The sequence below is a fragment of the Liolophura sinensis genome, chromosome 13 (assembly GCF_032854445.1).
Source record: "Liolophura sinensis isolate JHLJ2023 chromosome 13, CUHK_Ljap_v2, whole genome shotgun sequence".
NCBI lineage: Eukaryota > Metazoa > Mollusca > Polyplacophora > Chitonida > Chitonidae > Liolophura > Liolophura sinensis.
The window spans coordinates 5,699,687-5,723,583 of NC_088307.1; the positions used below are offsets into that span (position 1 = coordinate 5,699,687).

Below are 23,897 nucleotides of genomic sequence, written 5' to 3' on the forward strand. Positions count from 1 at the left end.
CCCCGAGCACCATGCTTTGAGGAGAACTAGGAACAAAAACATTTAGTGATGTTTAGTTGTAATTTTCCCCTAGCGCCATGGTTTGAGAATTAGGAACAAAAACATTTAGTGATGTTTAGTTGTAATTTTCCCCTAGCGCCATGGTCTGAGGAGAACTAGGAACAAAAACATTTAGTGATGTTTAGTTGTAATTTTCCCCTAGCACCATGGTTTGAGTGTAATTTTCACCTAGCACCATGCTTTGAGGAGAACTAGGAACAAAAACATTTAGTGATGTTTAGTTGTAATTTTCCCCTAGCACCATGCTTTGAGGAGAATTAGGAACAAAAACATTTAGTGATGTTTAGTTGTAGTTTTCCCCTAGCGCCATGGTTTTCAGGAGAATTAGGAACAAAAACATTTAGTGATGTTTAGTTGTAATTTTCCCCTAGCACCATGGTTTGAGGAGAACTAGGAACAAAAACATTTAGTGATGTTTAGTTGTAATTTTCCCCTAGCACCATGGTTTGAAGAGAATTAAGAACAAAAACATTTAGTGATGTTTAGCTGTAATTTTCCTCTAGCGCCATGGTCTGAGGAGAATTAGGAACAAAAACATTTAGTGATGTTTAGTTGTAATTTTCCCCTTAGCGCCATGGTTTGAGGAGAATTAGGAACAAAAACATTTAGTGATGTTTAGTTGTAGTTTTCCCCTAGCACCATGGTTTGAGGAGAATTAGGAACAAAAACATTTAGTGATGTTTAGTTGTAATTTTCCCCTAGCGCCATGGTTTGAGGAGAATTAGGAACAAAAACATTTAGTGATGTTTAGTTGTAATTTTCCCCTAGCGCCATGGTTTGAGGAGAATTAGGAACAAAAACATTTAGTGATGTTTAGTTGTAGTTTTCCCCCTAGCACCATGGTTTGAGGAGAATTAGGAACAAATACATTTAGTGATGTTTAGTTGTAATTTTCCCCTAGCGCCATGGTTTGATTGAAATTTTCCCCTAGCGCCATGGTTTGAGGAGAATTAGGAACAAAAACATTTAGTGATGTTTAGTTGTAGTTTTCCCCTAGCACCATGGTTTGAGGAGAATTAGGAACAAAAACATTTAGTGATGTCTAGTTGTAATTTTCCCCTAGCGCCATGGTTTGAGGAGAATTAGGAACAAACACATTTAGTGATGTTTAGTTGTAGTTTTCCCCTAGCACCATGGTTTGGGGAGAACTAGGAACAAAAACATTTAGTGATGTTTAGTTGTAGTTTTCCCCTAGCGCCATGGTCTGAGAATTAGGAACAAAAACATTTAGTGATGTTTAGTTGTAATTTTCCCCTAGCGCCATGGTTTGGGGAGAATTAGGAACAAAAACATTTAGTGATGTTTAGTTGTAATTTTCCCCTAGCACCATGGTTTGAGGAGAATTAGGAACAAAAACATTTAGTGATGTTTAGTTGTAATTTTCCCCTAGCGCCATGATCTGAGGAGAATTAGGAACAAAAACATTTAGTGATGTTTAGTTGTAATTTTCCCCTAGCACCATGGTTTGGGGAGAATTAGGAACAAAAACATTTAGTGATGTTTAGTTGTAATTTTCCCCTAGCACCATGGTTTGAGGAGAACTAGGAACAAAAACATCTAGTAATGTTTAGTTGTAGTTTTCCCCTAGCGCCATGGTCTGAGGAGAATTAGGAACAAAAACATTTAGTGATGTTTAGTTGTAATTTTCCCCTAGCGCCATGATCTGAGGAGAATTAGGAACAAAAACATTTAGTGATGTTTAGTTGTAATTTTCCCCTAGCGCCATGGTCTGAGGAGAATTAGGAACAAAAACATTTAGTGATGTTTAGTTGTAGTTTTCCCCTAGCGCCATGGTTTGAGGAGAACTAGGAACAAAAACATTTAGTGATGTTTAGTTGTAATTTTCCCCTACCGCCATGATTTGAGGAGAATTAGGAACAAAAACATTTAGTGATGTTTAGCTGTACTTTTCCCCTAGCGCCATGGTTTGGGGAGAATTAGGAACAAAAACATTTAGTGATGTTTAGTTGTAATTTTCCCCTAGCACCATGGTTTGAGGAGAACTAGGAACAAAAACATTTAGTGATGTTTAGTTGTAGTTTTCCCCTAGCGCCATGGTTTGAGGAGAATTAGGAACAAAAACATTTAGTGATGTTTAGTTGTAGTTTTCCCCTAGCGCCATGGTTTGGGGAGAATTAGGAATAAAAACATTTAGTGATGTTTAGTTGTAGTTTTCCCCTAGCGCCATGGTCTGAGGACAATTAGGAACAAAAACATTTAGTGATGTTTAGTTGTAATTTTCCCCTAGCACCATGGTTTGAGGAGAATTAGGAACAAAAACATTTAGTGATGTTTAGTTGTAATTTTCCCCTAGTATCATGGTTTGAGGAGAACTAGGAACAAAAACATTTAGTGATGTTTAGTTGTAATTTTCCCCTAGCGCCATGGTTTGGGGAGAACTAGGAACAAAAACATTTAGTGATGTTTAGTTGTAATTTTCCCCTAGCGCCATGGTCTGAGGAGAACTAGGAACAAAAACATTTAGTGATGTTTAGTTGTAATTTTCCCCTAGCGCCATGGTTTGATTGTAATTTTCCCCTAGCGCCATGGTTTGAGGAGAATTAGGAACAAAAACATTTAGTGATGTTTAGTTGTAATTTTCCCCTAGCGCCATGGTTTGGGGAGAACTAGGAACAAAAACATTTAGTGATGTTTAGTTGTCATTTTCGCCTAGCGCCATGGTTTGAGGAGAATTAGGAACAAAAACATTTAGTGATGTTTAGTTGTAATTTTCCCCTAGCGCCATGGTTTGGGGAGAACTAGGAACAAAAACATTTAGTGATGTTTAGTTGTCATTTTCGCCTAGCGCCATGGTTTGAGGAGAATTAGGAACAAAAAACATTTAGTGATGTTTAGTTGTAATTTTCCCCTAGCATCATGGTTTGAGGAGAATTAGGAACAAAAACATTTAGTGATGTTTAGCTGTAATTTTCCCCTAGCACCATGGTTTGAGGAGAATTAGGAACAAAAACATTTAGTGATGTTTAGTTGTAATTTTCCCCCTAGCACCATGGTTTGAGGAGAACTAGGAACAAAAACATTTAGTGATGTTTAGTTGTAATTTTCCCCTAGCACCATGGTTTGGGGAGAACTAGGAACAAAAACATTTAGTGATGTCTAGTTGTAATTTTCCCCTAGCACCATGGTTTGAGGAGAATTAGGAACAAAAACATTTAGTGATGTTTAGTTGTAATTTTCCCCTAGCACCATGGTTTGGGGAGAACTAGGAACAAAAACATTTAGTGATGTTTAGTTGTAATTTTCCCCTAGCACCATGGTTTGGGGAGAACTAGGAACAAAAACATTTAGTGATGTCTAGTTGTAATTTTCCCCTAGCACCATGGTTTGAGGAGAATTAGGAACAAAAACATTTAGTGATGTTTAGTTGTAATTTTCCCCTAGCACCATGGTTTGGGGAGAACTAGGAACAAAAACATTTAGTGATGTTTAGTTGTAATTTTCCCCTAGCACCATGGTTTGGGGAGAATTAGGAACAAAAACATTTAGTGATGTTTAGTTGTAATTTTCCCCTAGCACCATGGTTTGAGGAGAACTAGGAACAAAAACATTTAGTGATGTTTAGTTGTAATTTTCCCCTAGCACCATGGTTTGGGGAGAACTAGGAACAAAAACATTTAGTGATGTTTAGTTGTAATTTTCCCCTAGCACCATGGTTTGGGGAGAACTAGGAACAAAAACATTTAGTGATGTTTAGTTGTAATTTTCCCCTAGCACCATGGTTTGGGGAGAACTAGGAACAAAAACATTTAGTGATGTTTAGTTGTAATTTATTAGACATCCCTGGTATCTGTCCTGCTTGATACAACTGCCATAAAAGACAACCATAATTCATAAGGTTATTCTGAATTCCTTTGTCAGATGTAACTGTCATTAAATTTTGACACCAATTGCAAACTGCTGATAGTGTAAGAACATTTTAACAGTTTGAAGAAAATGTAAATGAAAAACAAAAAACTCATCTGTTTTGTTATCCTTTATGAATGCATTAGTTCGAGAAAAAAATGTGGATACACACTGTGTGCACATATGACTGATACATTATACAACAAAGGCGGTAAAATACACTTAATGTCATACCTGGCTGGGTCTCGTTGACGATATTTTCGAAAAACTTCACAAATTTTTTGGTTTGGGAGGCGATTTCTTCATTTCGGGTAGTCTGGTAGTCAAAAAGACACTCTGGGCTTTCCAAACCACAGAATTTAATTATATCTTCGCTGAATTGTCCCTTAAGATCATCAAGATAATAAGGTTTAAAGGAGAGGTCAGTAAAGTTGGCTGTGCCCATTCCTTCTGGGTATGTGAACAGTGATTCTTCCTGAGTTATTGCCCCTGAAAACAAATTCAAACATAAAATAAAATAACTTACGAAGCAGAAAATTAAAGTGAAACCTGTTTCCCTTCATCCAGTATCTTCTTAAGCTCAGTCTGATTAATGTCCTGCGCTGAATATTTGTAAAGCATAATGGCAAAGTCTTTTGGTAAAAACAAAGCCAATCAGCAAAACGAAAATCTCATTAAAACTTGCATTCACAATGAATCATTACAGAGAAGCCTACCAACAGACGAGTGATGGACAGACAGACATCCTATATTTCCCCATATCTATATATCCCACAGGGATACAAATTCTTGAGCGATGGACAGACAGACATCTTATATTTCCCCATATCTATATATCCCACGGGGATACAAATTCTCGAGTGATGGACCGGTAGGCATCCTATATTTCCCCATATCTATATATCCCACAGGGATACAAATTCTTGAGCGATGGACAGACAGACATCTTATATTTCCCCATATCTATATATCCCACGGGGATACAAATTCTCGAGTGATGGACCGGTAGGCATCCTATATTTCCCCATATCTATATATCCCACGGGGATACAAATTCTCGAGTGATGGACAGGCAGGCATCCTATATTTCCCCATATCTATATATCCCACAGGGATACAAATTCTTGAGTGATGGACAGACAGACATCTTATATTTCCCCATATCTATATATCCCACAGGGATACAAATTCTTGAGTGATGGACAGACAGACATCTTATATTTCCCCATATTTATATATCCCACGGGGATACAAATTCTTGAGCGATGGACAGACAGACATCCTATATTTCCCCATATCTATATATCCCACAGGGATACAAATTCTTGAGTGATGGACAGACAGACATCCTATATTTCCCCATATCTATATATCCCACGGGGATACAAATTCTTGAGTGATGGACAGACAGACATCCTATATTTCCCCATATCTATATATCCCACGGGGATACAAATTCTTGAGTGATGGACAGACAGACATCCTATATTTCCCCATATCTATATATCCCACGGGGATACAAATTCTCGAGTGATGGACAGACAGACATCCTATATTTCCCCATATCTATATATCCCACGGGGATACAAATTCTCGAGTGATGGACAGACAGACATCCTATATTTCCCCATATCTATATATCCCACGGGGATACAAATCTTTGAGTGATGGACAGACAGACATCCTATATTTCCCCATATCTATATATCCCACGGGGATACAAATTCTCGAGTGATGGACAGGCAGGCATCCTATATTTCCCCATATCTATATATCCCACAGGGATACAAATTCTTGAGTGATGGACAGACAGACATCCTATATTTCCCCATATCTATATATCCCACGGGGATACAAATTCTTGAGTGATGGACAGACAGACATCCTATATTTCCCCATATCTATATATCCCACGGGGATACAAATTCTTGAGTGATGGACAGACAGACATCCTATATTTCCCCATATCTATATATCCCACGGGGATACAAATTCTCGAGTGATGGACAGACAGACATCCTATATTTCCCCATATCTATATATCCCACGGGGATACAAATTCTCGAGTGATGGACAGACAGACATCCTATATTTCCCCATATCTATATATCCCACGGGGATACAAATTCTCGAGTGATGGACAGACAGACATCCTATATTTCCCCATATCTATATATCCCACGGGGATACAAATTCTCGAGTGATGGACAGACAGACATCCTATATTTCCCCATATCTATATATCCCACGGGGATACAAATTCTCGAGTGATGGACAGACAGACATCCTATATTTCCCCATATCTATATATCCCACGGGGATACAAATTCTCGAGTGATGGACAGACAGACATCCTATATTTCCCCATATCTATATATCCCACGGGGATAAAAATTCTCGAGTGATGGACAGACAGACATCTTATATTTCCCCATATCTATATATCCCACGGGGATACAAATTCTTGAGTGATGGACAGACAGACATCCTATATTTCCCCATATCTATATATCCCACGGGGATACAAATTCTTGAGTGATGGACAGACAGACATCCTATATTTCCCCATATCTATATATCCCACGGGGATACAAATTCTTGAGTGATGGACAGACAGACATCCTATATTTCCCCATATCTATATATCCCACGGGGATACAAATTCTCGAGTGATGGACAGACAGACATCCTATATTTCCCCATATCTATATATCCCACGGGGATACAAATTCTCGAGTGATGGACAGACAGACATCTTATATTTCCCCATATCTATATATCCCACGGGGATACAAATTCTTGAGTGATGGACAGACAGATATCCTATATTTCCCCATATCTATATATCCCACGGGGATACAAATTCTCGAGTGATGGACAGACAGACATCCTATATTTCCCCATATCTATATATCCCACGGGGATACAAATTCTTGAGTGTGGCATTAATCAGTCATCAATCGATCAAGTGGACAAAAAATTAATAAGTAGTTTAATTTCAGATCCTCCATGGCCCCCATAAATGTCTGTGGGATGAAGAAAACTGATGGGTCCCCACAAGGAATTTGTGACCCTGATGGCATGAATAAAGCTGCAGCATTAAAACAGCTGCAGGGGGGCCTCCGTGGCTCAATTGGTTAGCGCGCTAGCACAGCGTAATGACCCAGGAGCCTCTCACCAATGCGGTTGCTGTGAGTTCAAGTCCAGATCATGCTGGCTTCCTCTCCGGCCATAAGTGGGAAGGTCTGTTAGCAACCTGCATATGGTTGTGAGCTTTCCCCGGGCTTTGCCTGGTTTCCTCCCACCATAATGCTGGCTGGCATTGTATAAGTGAAATATTCTTGAGTACGGCGTAAAACACAAATCAAATAAATAACTAAATAAAAATAAATTAGCACAATTAATAGAGCAGCAGCATTAATAAGACAAGCAAAATTGCCCACTACAACCAATACCCTCGCTTGCAAATCTGACTATTACATGGATCTAGTCACAGTCGATTTGCACCTAACCATTGAGGTTGCACCTAACCATTGAGGTTGCACCTAACCATTGAGGTTGCACATAACCACTGACGTTGTACCTAACCATTTACGTTGCACCTAACCATTGAGGTTGCACCTAACCATTAATGTTGCACCTAACCATTGATGTTGCACCTAACCATGGACGTTGCACCTAACCATTGACGTTGCACCTAACCACTGACGTTGCACACTTAAATCCACTCATCAAAGGTTCAGCTTTGCAATTAATGTCGTTGACTCACCACTGAATTGTTGACTCATCACTGAATCGTTGACTCACCTCTGAATCGTTGAATCGTTACACATTTATTTAAACTGCTGACACACCACCTTTTCAAATCACATTGATGAAGAATGACAAGGGCACATGGGATTCAGTACAACACAATTATGAAAGCACTTTCTGGTGGGAATTCCTTCTTAATGACAGAAATGAGTTTACCATATCTCTACTGACACACCGTATCACCCAAGGAAACAGATTTAAATCAAATTTCTGAAACCACATACAATCAATGTGCATCAAAGTCAACTTTATCCCAAATCTGGTGTGTCCACGACCATATTCAGTGTGAATTGATGCGCATTCTACTTTGTTGTGTCATGAAGTGTGTCTGGTTGCCTCCATCCACCAATATCGCAAACATCATATTGGACCAGAAAATGTTAATTTGGCATTAATTACCAATAAGGATGCCATCACCAGTGAAATGCTGAGCCAAAATTGAACCAAAACTGAGCCAAAATTGAACCAAAACTGAGCCAAAACTGAACACAGAGGACTTAGTAGATAAAGAAGCAGATAAAAATATTTATCAGCAAGAGCAAGAAGTATGAACAGCTGAGGTTTAAAACAAAGTTCAGAATAAAAGCAAATTAAAACCTTCAGAAACTTACAAGACGGCCCAAATTTCTCGTGAATGTCTTGATCTGAGAGTTCAGAACCCAGCACAGTTCCATTACTCGTCTTGAAGTCATCATCAGCCTTGCCATTGAAGTTTCCAAGCAACCCTTCTAATTTCCCTGAAACACACAAACATATTTATTCACTTATTCACTTGATTTAGTTTTATGCCCTACTCAAGAATATTTCACTAATATGACAGAAGCCAACATTTTGTTAGGAGAACAAGGAGCAGAGCCCGGGGGATACCTAAGATCATCCCCACGATGCTGGCAGACCTTCCCATGTATGATCGGAGAGGAATAAACCCAAACCAATCAAACAATTTATGTGTCAGGCTAAATATGCAGTACTTCTGAACGGATCAGTGCAACTACATCAGATAAACCAGCACACAAAATTTTATCAAAATCGGACAACATTCAAAGCAGTATTTGGAATGAGACAAGGAGTCATAAAATATGCAAACTTACACACAGACTGTGCTTGGGTCAAACTTGAATTGAGGTTCCACAAAATGAATGTACACACAAAATTTTGCAAAATTTGACAATATTTGCACGAGTTATTGAATGGAAAACAATGACCAATGTGAATTGCTGGACTCATTCATTGTCCAAAACTTCTGCATGGATTTGGATGATTTTCACATTGATTTGAATCTCTACAAAGGTGAATTTGCATATCAAATTTTATCAGAACTGCACAACATTTGGAAAAGTTATTGCAAAAATTGCTAAATAAATATCACGCGCTTTTCACAAAAGTGTGGGATAATAACAAATGCCCTCATCAACTGCCACTTCATTCTTATTTTTTCCAATTTTTTTTCTTCTAGATCTTATGAGTCTTCCTGGACATTTTTTGCAGCGTAAAAATTTACGCTGGAAACAATTATGTTGCGTCTCTTATCTTCAACACAACAAACTAGAACACGTTACCACAGATTAAATACCTGAATCTGTTCACCATAGAACACTAACGAAGGCAATACACGAAATAACCAGATTCCGGAAGTGGGATGGAAACAGACCTACACAGCCACAGCCATATTTTTCTGACATCCTTTGCATCTCAATCATTTAAGTTTTAATATGGCATTCCTACAGCCCCATGTGATGTTTCATGTTATAACAACTGGAAACAATGATGCTGTTTTACTTGTATATCATGCACATATGGTTTAAAGGCAAACCACGGGTTCAGGTGATGCAAGCAGAACCAGCTATATTCTTGGGTTATTGAAACAACTGCTGCCTGACTGATCCAAATAGATAACATGGAGGTGCTTTTGACCTTGGCTCAGTGGCTGAACTTTTTCTTACTTTGAACTGCGATATCTAGGTTATATTACACCACAAAAATATAAAAGTTTACTTCTTAAACTTCTTTGTATATATGCATTGATGCATATATACATTTAGTCTGGTGTTGTCTTTTCCTTTAAATCCTTTCTGAGACTAACACATTACCTTTCAGTTTGGAGCCCACAATAAGAAGGACATTAAGTAGATAGGGCGTAGGCTCTATCTCCACTGACAGCCCTTCTTTGTCGAACACAACAAGAACTGATGACACTTCTGTACCCTGTCTCCTGACAGATAAGCTAAGGCCTACAATATACATCAATACCAACAGATATTTGAATGAGTAGTTTCCATGGTGACAAGAAATGATGGCAGTTTATAGATAAATCATTTAACTCAATACCTATATAATATTAAATCATTTAACTCATTACCTATATAACATTAAATCATTTAACTCAATACCTATATAATATTAAATCATTTAACTCATTACCTATATAACATTAAATCATTTAACTCAATACCTATATAATATTAAATCATTTAACTCAGTACCTATATAATATTAAAGCTGTTATCCAACAGCATCGCCAAAGTCCATGCTACCAGACTTTTATAACTTCTGGTAGCCTGAAGTCTATAAAGTTCACGATAATGGCCAAAAAACATGAAGAAAAAAAATGGAGTAGAAAGTACTGTATTTGAGCCCTGCACCGCCAGGCATCATTTACAATTGGCCAGCGACTGAAGACTAGCATAGAGAATAGGCAGCTTTGATCTTCAGCCGATAGCAAAAGACAGAAAGAATACATTGTTGCACAGCTGTTTTGAGCCAATTGGCCAAGTACTGAAGACCAGTATAGAAATTAAGCGGCTTTCATCTTCTGCTGATAGCTGAGGACAAACGACAGAAAGAATACACTGTTGCAGAGCTGATGCCCATTCCCATGATAAACGGCAGTCAATCGTTTCATGCAGATTTTTGTTGGCTTTTTGGTGGTAACATTAAAGTAACACAAAGTACAAAAAATATTCTTGCAGATTTGAAATTGTGATGTCAGGGGGCACCAGGGAGTGTTTCATGATCTTAAGCAGTTTTAAAAATTTGAAGTACTTTTGAGCCAAGGTCATTGGTTAGTTTTGGCCTTATTTGCATACCAAACTAAAAGCTTCTTACAATCTGGGTTGGGTGATCCACCCAAAAACTGCAAATGAAAAGTTTACCTTCATAGGTTTTGCCGTTTTGGAGAAGAAGATTTTTTTGGCTTATACATAAAATTCCAAATGGCCACTAAATCATGAGACTGGTTAAACAGCACAAAATGTCAAAAGTTGCTTCATACGTTCCTGAGTAAGGCCCAAAAGTTTGTTTTTTCTGCCTTTACCAGTTTTGGAGATTTTGCAATTTTATGAGTTAACTAAGAATAATCCGAATGATTTCAAGAAGTGTTCCGCTAGGATACTAACGACCCCGAAATATATGATAGATTCAGGTCACCATATCTTAAGTAAAATAAAACACATTACATAGCTTGCCAATGAAATTGAGTTTTGTTTTTTCAAACAAATACAATTAACACTGTAAGTCAGTACAGTTTTGCCTGAGGCGTTTTGCTATTTACCACTGATATGCAGATCCTGAGCGGAGCCCAAGTCAAGCTTCACACCCTCCACCAACACACCCACGTGCTGGTTGCCCTGAGATATACGTTGTACTTGGATTTGTTTTTTGCCCTCTCCACCCATCACTACGGCATCTATAATACTGGCGTTTTGTTTATTATCTGCAAAAACAAAGCAGACACAAGCTCTTAAAGAGAGCATAAAGGAAATGATGAAGTACATGTAGACCTCTCAAACAGACTTCTCTTTCAAGCAGTTTGTAAATATAGTTAATTACTTTTTTCTGGGTTGAACAAAAAAAAATAGGCTTTGTAGAACCCCAAAAAAACAAAGAGAGAAAAAAGAAAAAGAGAGATTCTGTCTTACTAGTACGTTACTGCCTGTGTCTTAGACTTACTTTAATACTGTGTCTGTGTTGGGCTTACTTACTACCTGTGTCTCTGGCTTACACCTATTGGTGACACTGTCAAAATGACATTGACTTACACCTACTGGCGACACTTACTATTTTAGTCTGACACCTACTGGTGACACTTACTGCCTGTGTCTTCGGCTTACACCTATTGGTGGCACTTACTGTCTATATGTATATCTTTGGCCAACACCTATTGGTGACGCTTACTGTCTGCATGTACATTTTTGGCCTACACCTATATGTCACACTTACTGTCTATGTCTTTGGCTTACACCAATTGGTGACACTTACTGTCTACATGTACATCTTTGGCCTACACCTATATGTGACACTTATTGTCTGTGTCTTTGGCTTACTTACTGCCTGTCTCTTTGGCTTACCTCTTCGTGTCATTTAATGTCTACATGTACATCTTTGGCCTACACCTATATGTGACACTTACTGTCTATGTCTTTGGCTTACTTACTGCCTGTGTCTTTGGCTTACCTCTTGGTGACACTTACTGTCTACATGTACATCTTTGGCCTACACCTATATGTGACACTTACTGTCTACGTCTTTGGCTTACACCTATTGGTGACACTTACTGTCTACATGTACATCTGTGGCTTACACCTATATGTGACACTTACTGTCTCTGTCTTTGGCTTACTTACTGTCTTTGGCTTACACCCACTGGTGACATTTAATGTCTACATGTACATCTTTGGCCTACACCTATACATGACACTTACTGTCTATGTCTTTGGCTTACACCTATTGGTGACACTTACTGTCTACATGTATATCTTTGGCCTACACCTATTTGTGACACTTACTGTCTATGTCTTTGGCTTACACCTATTGGTGACACTTACCGTCTACATGTACATCTTTGGCCTACACCTACATGTGACACTTACAGCCTGTGTCTTTGGCTTACTTACTGCCTGTGTCTTTGGCTTACCTCTTGGTGATATTTACTGTCTACATGTACATCTTTGGCTTACACCTATATGTCACACTTACTGTCTATATCTTTGGCTTACACCTATTGGTGACACTTACTGTCTACATGTACATCTTTGGCCTACACCTATATGTGACACTTACTGCCTGTGTCTTTGGCTTACTTACTGCCTGTGTCTTTGGCTTACCTCTTGGTGACATTTACTGTCTACATGTACATCTTTGGCTTACACCTATATGTCATACTTACTGTCTATGTCTTTGGCTTACACCAATTGGTGACATTTACTGTCTACATGTACATCTGTGGCTTACACCTATATGTGACACTTACTGTCTCTGTCTTTGGCTTACACCTATTGGTGACACTTACTGTCTACATGTACATCTTTGGCCTACACCTATATGTGACACTTACTGCTTGTGTCTTTGGCTTACACCTATTGGTGACATTTACTGTCTACATGTACATCTTTGGCTTACACCTATATGTCACACTTACTGCCTGTGTCTTTGGCTTACACCTATTGGTGACACTTACTGTCTACATGTACATCTTTGGCCTACACCTATATGTGACACTTACTGCCTGTGTCTTTGGCTTACTTACTGCCTGTGTCTTTGGCTTACCTCTTGGTGACATTTACTGTCTACATGTACATCTTTGGCCTACACCTATATGTGACACTTACTGTCTAAGTCTTTGGCTTACTTACTGCCTGTGTCTTTGGCTTACTTACTGCCTGTGTCTTTGGCTTACACCCACTGGTGACATTTAATGTCTACATGTATATCTTTGGCCTATACCTACCGGTGATACTTACAGGGGCCTCCGTGGCTCAGTTGGTAATGAGCATAATGACCCAGGAGCCTCTCACCAATGCGGCTGCTATGAGTTCAAGTCCAGCTCATGCTGGCTTCCTCTCCAACCGTACGTGGGGAGATCTGCCAGCAACCTGCGGAAGATCGTGGGTTTCCCCAGCGTTCTGCCCGGTTTCCTCCCACAATAATGCTGGCTAATGTCGTATAATTGAAATATTCTTGAGTGCGGTGTAAAACAGAAATCAAATAAATAAATATATTGTGGCACTTGCTGTCTATGTCTTTGGCTTACACCTACTGATGACACTTACTGCTTCTATATTTCGCATACACCTAATGGCGACAATTACTGTCAATGTCTTTGGCTTACTTTCTGCCTGTGTCTTTGGTTTACACCTACTGATGACACTTACTGCTTCTATATTTCCCATACACCTAATGGTGACAATTACTGTCAATGTCTTTGGCTTACTTACTGTCTATGTCTTTGGCTTGTGTGGTTCGTATTTGAATCACACACTTCTTCTCCCTGTCCTGAATGAAGATGAACTCCCCGACCCCATTAAATGTATACTTTTTCCCGTCAAGTGTTACAAGATGAGGGTCGCCTGCGCACTGCGCTGTAATGGAGAACAGAGACACATTTTTAACTGAAACTATAATGAAACAATTTCCACATTTTGGCAGAAAAATTGTTTTTATCAAAATGTACAATCCCCTTAATACCATATGGTCACCATGGTAACAGGGGGCCAAATCAAACATATCACAGTTATCACAGATTTAAGGCAGCTCTCTGTAGGTAGTGAAAAGTATATATGAAAACAATTCTGACCTATCCATCATCTCTCTGCCATCACCTAACTAACCTATGTTGGAACTGGAAGTCTGCAGTTCAGACAAAACAGTTACAAAGTAAGCAAAGTTTGAAGCATAAGTTTATTATAAATTTTATAATGTCCGATCCTGACACTGGATAACTAAGAAAACTAATTTCACCCTCTTTTTTTTTTTTTTACGATCTGAAAGCCAAATAACACACCAGTTTCAGAGTTTCTCAAACCTGTGGTTTGTTATTCTACTAAGAATTGTGTACCTTGAGAAAACATGGCAATCTCCCTCAACTATAAACCTTGACCTTAAACGTATATTTCATATTTAATTCCATAATTCTCCATGATACAGCTGAAATATTGCTGAGGTGGCATTAAACCAAAATCATTCATGCAATCAATTCCATAAAGGGAGGGAACTCATCGGAGCTCCACACTAACCTGGCTTGGGAGGCAAGTAACCCTTCGTGGTGGACTTGGGCCGAAAACTATCATAAGACTGCCTCAAATCCCTATCACCTTGATTAAAATAGCGACAATGTAAAGCTGGCAAAATGTCCTCTTCAAAATTTTCTAAAGTGGGTACAGAATCACTGCTTTCAAAATGGTAGCGCTGTTGTGTGCCCCATCCAAACAGATCATCAGCCGACATGAGATCACCATTGTTGCCATAGCAGCAGACTTGATCACCTCCTTCCCTGGATAAAAATAACAGCAAAAGTCTTTATCCTCACCTGTAATGAAGTGTTCTAATCACTGGCTAGAAGAAAAGACCTTAAGTATTAAAACAGGTCATGAAGTATCTATTTGCTGAATCAGAATTTTATTTTTTCATTTAATTACTGTTTTACTCAAGAAAATTTTACTTATATGACAGCACCCTGGATTGTGATGGGGGGAAATCAAGGAAATTCACAGCTCTGAATTTGAACATACAAAATATAAAAACAAATATTTTGTAAAACAACCAGACAGTAAGACGTCTAAATCCTAAATGAATTTGACCAGTCAAGTATAACTTTTTATTAATGCAGAGGCACATGATCTTAACACAAATTACAAAATAACTTGTGCTAAGCAGATTCTTATAATATGCTAAACAGCCACTATATCTATCATCAAATTTTTGGAGGACTGTTTTAACACTGATATGTAGGCATAACTCTCTAAACATATCTTATTTGTAAACTGCAATTAACTTTTACATCAGAATTTACATCAATTTAAACAGATATTGCGGACCCGTTGGTGAATCCACAATTGAAGCTTTACTGGAACTGGCACACTAGTTTTGGGCATTTGCTCACCATTATTTACACTAAAGCAAACTGGAATAGCCATAAAAAGGGTTTAACTCTTAATCTGTCAACAACACGGATAAATCTTGTCTGACTCCACAATACGCCAGACTCACTTTACTCTGAGAATGTTTTCTGTGTTTAATGGGAGGTCCCTGATTTCAAAACGCGGGAAATGTAACTTGTCTGCTATAGGAGGACAGTTGCGATTGTAACAAAACAAAATGTTCTCTTCGTTCAAATTATACGGGACATTGGTGACAGACTCCGTGAAATCCATTTGTAGCTGACATACACGTGTAGGCCTAATCATATCTGCTGCTTAATGAGGGCTCTGAACAGGCAACCGTTCACAGATAGTACCATGAGGTGCCTTCAAGATTCTCAAACAATGGCTTGCCGTTTTGAGGTCTTAAGACTACACTGTACATAGTTTGTTTGGCATGGATCAAGGCAGTTTTTGAAATTTACAGGGTTGTAACAGACATCACCTGACCTGATACTTTCTTGATAATTCCTGGGTATAATTGAGATGGTTTAGTCTGGAGATCTGCACACCTTGCGGTCAGTTACTTTTGACCCCAAGTGGTGATTATTAACAAGGATAGCTGCAATGCAGGGTAATGAAATGTGTGGGGGGTGGGGGGTGGGGCTTATCACCCTCTTCTGTCATCTTGCCACCATCTCAGGACGTGTGAAAATAAACGACAGTTACCGATGAGAGAAACTTGACCTCATTTTACCGTTGTATTCAATAAAATTACTTTATGCACAGTCACAATTTGACCTTTAAACTTGGGATCTGAACCTTCACAGTTTTTCTAGATGTGGGGCCTGACAGGTAAACGCAGATGTCAATGTACAACCATGGAAACGCTGTAATGAAAGCATTTATTGCACGAACAAAGCTTTTTACAGTGGTTATATATATCAATGATTTCGTGACTGGATATTTACAAGTGGAGTTACAAAACAATGGACCTGGGATCAACCCTGGATCGGGTTTAAAAATGGTACTTGTTGCTGCTTCACTGGGTGCTCAGCACTGAGAAGTTAGAGCAAGGAAACTGGACTGGTTGGCCTGATATCAGTATAATACAACACGGTAGGGTGTCATATCTGGTCTCTGCATGATACTTCGAAGGCAGCAACACACTGGTAGCACGGATTCCCCGCCCCGCCAAGAAGACACAGTACATCATCATCATGTGACTGAAAAAATTTGTAAGTACAACACACATCCACATAAAACACTGATTGGGTTCCAAGTTGGACTTTAATTGGAAATAACACTTGTGAAATTTTACCATGGTTAAAATCCAGTCCATATACATGTACTTACAGTGGAGAGACAAGTCTGAAGCAGGCTCTGACTTTGTTGGCGTAACTACAAGTTGGGTTTGAGGACTTGGCACTATAATCACAGAATGGGTCCATTTGAAAATGGGCAATGTCATTTTTGGCTAGGTTGTAAATGGTTGGGCAGGGTTGAGAAGGAGGGAGTTTCTTCAAACTCTGTTCTCGTTCTATCCACCGATCACACCACTGTCTTGAGAAATCAGGGTCATGCGACACGGGAAAAATATCAGACCAGATAGCCTTTGCAGCATAGTCTTGTAATCTACAACAGAATAAGGAAACAGGGATGACCAAGAAGTTTCAAGGGCGTTTCAAGGTCAATGTGACTTGCAATGGATGTAATGAATGAGGCTGAAGTCATGTAAAAACTCAAGACATGGTAGTTGACTCACTCAACTGATCAGTACAGTTCTACCTTTCTGGAATGGCAAACATATGGCCTCACGCTGTACTCTTGGGATACTCATCTGTCCTGCGAAATTAAATCATTCCTTCAATCCACAAGATGTCCTTAATAGGTGGGTCATCTGACCACTGGGCCTCCCCAATGATCGCCTTCATGTCACTCAGTGAACCTTCTAACCACTAGGCATTCCTAGAGGTTGGCTTCATTTTACTTAGTTGCCCACACATAAAGTGGACAGTCTAACCACTAGGCAAGCCTGTGGTTGCCTTCACATTACCTGGACAACAATACATGAAGTCGACCATCTAACCACTAGGCCAACCCAGTGGCTGCCTTCACATTACCTGGACAACCATACATGAAGTCGACCATCTAACTACTAGGCCACACTAATGGTTGCCTTCACATTACTTGGGTGACCACACATGAAGTCAACTATCCAACTACTAGGCCACCCTAATGGTTGCCTTCACATTACTTGGGTGACCACATATGAAGTCGACCATCTAACTACTATGCCAACCTAGTGGTTGCCTTCACATTACTTGGGTGACCACAAATGAAGTCGACCATCTTACTACTAGGGCACCCTAGTGGTTGCCTTCACATTACTTGGGTGACCACACATGAAGTCGACCATCTAACTACTATGCCAACCTAGTGGTTGCCTTCACATTACTTGGGTGACCACACATGAAGTCAACTATCCAACTACTAGGCCACCCTAATGGTTGCCTTCACATTACTTGGGTGACCACACATGAAGTCGACCATCTAACTACTATGCCAACCCAGTGGTTGCCTTCACATTACTTGGGTGACCACACATGAAGTCGACCATCTAACTACTAGGCCACACTAACGGCTGCCTTCACATTACTTGGGTGACCACAAATGAAGTCGACCATCTAACTACTATGCCAACGTAGTAGTTGATTTCACATTACTTGGGTGACCACACATGAAGTCGACCATCTAACTACTTGGCCAACCTAGTGGTTGCCTTCACATTACTTGGGTGACCACACATGAAGTCGACCATCTAACTACTATGCCACACTAGTGGTTGCCTTCACATTACTTGGGTGACCACAAATGAAGTCGACCATCTTACTACTATGCCAACCTAGTGGTTGCCTTCATATTACTTGGGTGACCACACATGAAGTCCACCATCTAACCACTAGGCCAACCCAGTGGTTGCCTTCACATTACCTGGACAACCACACATGAAGTCGACCATCTAACTACTATGCCAACCTAGTGGTTGCCTTCACATTACTTGGGTGACCACACATGAAGTCGACCATCTAACTACTAGGGCACCCTAGTGGTTGCCTTCACATTACTTGGGTGACCACAAATGAAGTCGACCATCTAACTACTATGCCAACCTAGTGGTAGCCTTCACATTACTTGGGTGACCACACATGAAGTCGACCATCTAACTACTATGCCAACGTAGTAGTAGCCTTCACATTACTTGGGTGACCACAAATGAAGTCGACCATCTTACTACTATGCCAACCTAGTAGTTGATTTCACATTACTTGGGTGACCACACATGAAGTCGACCATCTAACTACTATGCCAACCTAGTGGTTGCCTTCATATTACTTGGGTGACCACATATGTTTTAGTTACTTCTCTGATTTATTTATTTATTTATCTGATTGGTGTTTTACGCAGTTCTCAAGAATATTTCACTTATACAACGGTGGCCAGCATTATGGTGGGTGGAAACCGGGCAGTGTCCGGGGGGAACCCACGACCATTTGCAGGTTGCTGGCAGACCTTCCCACATACAACCGGAGAAAAAGATTTACTTATTTGATTGGTGATTTACATGTAGGCAGAACTCCGGCATTTTTCACTTGTACCATGGCCTGCATTGTTTTCCTCCGACTCTGGTTTTGTGAAGTTTGGAGGAAACCAGGGGCTCAAGAGATCATCCTCTGGTTGATGACAGCGTAACCATATATGAATGAGCCATATCTTCAATAGGCTAACCTTACCTTATTAACCGTCCAAATGACTTGTTTGGGAGAAGCTCTGCCACCCTAATGATACAGGTGCTATACCCTGGAGGAATTGTCAAGTTCATCTGTGCTGAGGTCGACTCTGATTTTGTGAAGTGCAGACCTTTCAACACCTCCCAAGCTGGAATACTTGACTGGAAGATAGCAAAACAACAGAAACATTTTCCAACCTGACTTCCCAAGGAAAAATTCCACAGTGGTTGAAACTATAGTACTCAGGTATGTACCCATAGAAGTGGACAGTGTAGGCAGCCAAACTGGTTGATCTTTGGTCTACCATGGCCAAAAATGGTCAGTGTGCTATGCAGGTAAACAAATTGGTCAGTTTTCTTCTACCATGGTCAAAAATGGGCAGTGTGCAGTGCAGGCAGCCAAATTAGTTAGTTTTCTTAGAGCCATGCATAGAGCAATGGGCAATGTACTTTGCGGGCAGCAAATTGATTTGTTTTCTTCTCCTGTGTGATGGGAAAGCAGGGTTGTCTTGGTGGGCAGCTTGATACATGTAAGTTTTCTTCCACCAGCCGAACTGATCATTATAACAGACAATGTCATTTGCATTGGTGTTAATGATCAAAGCAAATGGTAGATCCAGGATCAATCCTTGATCGAGTCACACCTAAGACTTTAAAAGAGGAAGTTGTAACTCTTTTGTAACGCTTGGCGTTCAGCATGAAGGGGACAGTGCAACAACTGTTTTACCCGTATCAGTATAATGGCTCGGGCGGAGCAGCTTACTTGCCTTCGGTAAGTCGTCTCAGTGAAGCAGCACTAAATAAAAGAGCGGTGGAAATCCGTCCTGCAACAAGGAGGCACATTACACGTACATGCACCCTAAAGATTCCTTCGTCGTCATATGACTGAAAAATTGTTGAGTACGACGTTAAACCCCAAACACTCACTCACTCACTCACTCAAAGCAAATGTACAGAGGATCTAACTTCTCTATTTCCAGATGATGAGCATAGTACTTCTGTGAATTAAGTGTTAACATGATGACCCAAAATATCACAATTAGGGGAATAACTCTGTGAATGTTAAAGTAATATAACCTGTTTCTATCAGCCTTCTGATCTTCTGTGGAGAAAAAAAGGAGAAAAAATAAGGACCTATTTATTAATGAAGTGAGTGGTTCTTAATGTTAGAATTTATTTATTTATCTGATTGGTGTTTTACATAGTACTCAAGAATACTTCACTTATACGACAGCGGCCAGCATTATGGTGGGTGGAAACCGGGCAGAGCCCGGGGGAAACCCACGACCATCCGCAGGTTGCTGCAAGGCCTTCCCACCTACAGCCAGAGAGAAAGCCAGCATGAGCTGGACTTGAACTCACACAACCGCATTGGTGAGAGACTGTTGGGTCATCATGCCTTAATTCTAGAAAGATTACGGATTACAAACAGATGGATGAATCAAAACATAACCTGTATGGGCATTCTTACATTATAACCCAGGACAGCAACCGCTGTCCTGTTGTTTGTGAACTCTGTCGCGTTCCACTTGAACTGAACTGTCCTGTTCAGCTGCCAATTTTGTGGATCAACACGTTCTACTTTGGGTGAAACTCTGATAAAATTATCTGAAAATACAAAAAAAAAAAAAATAATAAAATAAAAAATCACATTTCAAATACATTTGGTCCAAATTTTATTGTGAAGTGTTGAAAATGTCACTAAGCAAACGGAGGATATCATGAAGTTCAGGCTGCAAAGTAGAGCCAATGGAGAACATGGATATACTAGAGCAAATAAAATCTTGTCCCACAAAGCGCATTTTTGAATAACAAAAACAAAATAAATATCTCTCTCTGTTAAAGATCAACAGTACTCTAAGGGTCCGGCATTATGTGCGAATTATTTATGAGCAAAATCTTACATTATTTACTGTTACTGCTGTATTAGCCAACAAAATTCACATGGTGCTATTCATTTTTCAAGGCAATTAAAGATCATAAAATATTAATTTTCAGAGGCCATTAACCTTAACACATCTTTCTTAAGACAAACAGAACTCTAAGAATCAGGCAAAATACATGTAGTCCTGGACAAAGTTATACAGGTCAAATACAGATGCCCTCAAATTTTATTTTCTATGATTACATTACCACCTAGTTATGGTAACAACAAAAGGGATTATTACTACTGTAATGCTGAACAGTTTATTGGTGAAGGAAAGCACAGTGCCCAGAAAAAAACCACTGAACCTTGGCAAGATACTGACTAACTTTCTCAAATGTTTTCTTACAACTGTGTATAAAACGATGCATTTCTCCTTACGTCCTTAAGCCTGGCAAGAAAATACACACATTCCTTACATTCTTTTTCATAAAACTTGCACAAACACTTCTGTTTTTATAAGAAACGTCAGAGAAAACAGATGTTCTACTAACAGTTAGAAAAGACACCAACAGAGAAAACAAACTTTAGCAGGGAGCAAAAACAAAGAAAGAAAGAAAAAAAGGCTGAATGATTAATTTTAGGACTGCATCTTTGCATGATGTCACATTGCAACAATATTTAAGCTATACTATGATAGTGTTTCCCTATGTCAAGACGATGTTTCTATACTCTATAAAACATGATGGTGTTTCTATACAATACGATTGTGTTTTTCTATGTTATGATGGTGTTTCTTTATGATGGTGTTTCGATACAACATGATGGTGTTTCTCCTATGCTATATCATGGCGGTGTTTCTTTTGGTCATATTATGATGGTGTTTCTCTTGGTCATATCACGATGGTGTTTCTCTCCAGTCATGATGGTATTTCCCTATGTCATGATAGTGTTTCTATACAACATCATGGAGTTTCTCTATGCCATGATGGTGTTTCTATACAACATCATGGTGTTTCTCTATGTCATGATGGTGTTTCTCATGCCATGATGGTGTTTCTACACAACATGATAATGTTTCTCTGCCATGATGATGTTTCCCAATGCCATGATGGTGTTTCCCAATGCCATGATGGTGTTTCTATACAACATGATGGTGTTTCTCTATGTCATGATTGTGTTCCTACATAGTATGAAGGTGTTATGCTCTGCAGCATTATATTGTTTCTCTATATCATGGTAGTGTTTCTCTATAATATGTTGGTGTTTCTCTATATTATGATGGTGTTTCTTTGCATCAAGCTGGTGTTTTCTCTATATTATGACAGCGTTTCTCTAAAGCTTTATGGTGTTTGTACACAACAGTATCAAATAAATACAGGGGATGACATGGCAAACAACCCAAAGGACACCATACCAGACACCAGTCACATGAGGACAAAATTTTAAACTTCAAGGAGTGACTTAAATCAGACTTTTCAATACCTGATTACCCAAATGAACAATGATAAAAGCAATGTTACAGCCATAGGGTTGTGACTGCAAGGATGAATGAGTATATATTACAAAGAAATTGAAATAATAATAATAAATAATAATAAAAATAATAATAATAATAATATTAAACAATTCATCATCATAGAAAAATGGATGAACATGAGAAGATAATGACAGTGATGACTTACTAAACGATGAAAGGTAAAATGATATTCAAATAACACTATTAACAACAAGAATTTGACACACAGGCCTATACTGTACGCTGATGATGCAAATAGAAATATGCTAACATGTTCACATTTACTCATTCATGGATACAAATTGTGACATGTTACAACAGCAACAAATTAAACAACTTTAAAGGATTATATTTATTTAGTAAACATTTTTTCTTTCGCACAAAAACATTTGTAATTTTGTACTCGCCATTTTGTCTGAAGTAAAATGTCTAAATCTGACCACTTGTTTTAAAACTTAAAAACAGTGGCTGAGGTTTACCTCAGGTACATGACTACTAAATTATAATAAAAAACTCTCAAAGTTTTTAAGGTGTATCTGAGGTGCATCATTTACTTATTTTAACTTTCAAAGTTTCTAAAGTGTACCTGAGCTACATCTTCTAAGTGTTGAATTTTTTCAAAGTTGCTGAGGTGTATTTGAGGTATACTATCTCATATTCATAAACTGCACAAAAACTCTCAATGTTTCTAAGGCGTACCTGTGGTTAAAATAATTCATTTCTTCGAATATAGATGGAGTGTACACCTCATCTATACCTCACTCTATTAAGGTGTACATACGAGGTACATGAGGAATATACCTCATATACTCCTATCTATATCTCACACTCAGGTGCAAACTTTATATCTCGAAGGGTTACCATGTTAAAACACCTTAAAATAACATTATGCCTCTCGGGTGAATCCAAAGAACCAGATAGAACGAAGTAGATGTACGGTACAAAAAGTGGCAATGCCGTGGCAGGTCAAAGCTTTGATAAGGGTGTCATTCACAGTCAGAGAGACAGAAAATAACACTGTTTTATTTAAGTTTTACAATCATACCCTGTAGGTTTAGCAAGGCTAATATGAATGATACAATTGAGACCCCCCACCCCCCCAAAAAAAATCACCTGTGAATAACATACCCATAA

The 23,897-nt window shown here is 39.0% G+C and overlaps 1 protein-coding gene across 1 annotated transcript in view; it reads right to left on the minus strand.

Annotated features, from left to right (window-relative positions):
• LOC135480310 (protein mesh-like) overlaps positions 1-23,897 on the minus strand; it is a 99,961-nt gene that overhangs the window by 11,222 nt on the left and 64,842 nt on the right. Inside the window, exons 6-14 of the mRNA XM_064760120.1 lie at positions 20,852-20,988; positions 19,385-19,542; positions 16,947-17,225; positions 14,748-15,004; positions 13,950-14,093; positions 11,288-11,449; positions 9,828-9,968; positions 8,349-8,474; positions 4,159-4,413 (exon numbers count right to left, since the gene is read on the minus strand). Coding sequence (XP_064616190.1) covers positions 4,159-4,413; positions 8,349-8,474; positions 9,828-9,968; positions 11,288-11,449; positions 13,950-14,093; positions 14,748-15,004; positions 16,947-17,225; positions 19,385-19,542; positions 20,852-20,988 — 1,659 coding nt within the window. The remainder of the gene's footprint in view (positions 1-4,158; positions 4,414-8,348; positions 8,475-9,827; positions 9,969-11,287; positions 11,450-13,949; positions 14,094-14,747; positions 15,005-16,946; positions 17,226-19,384; positions 19,543-20,851; positions 20,989-23,897) is intronic.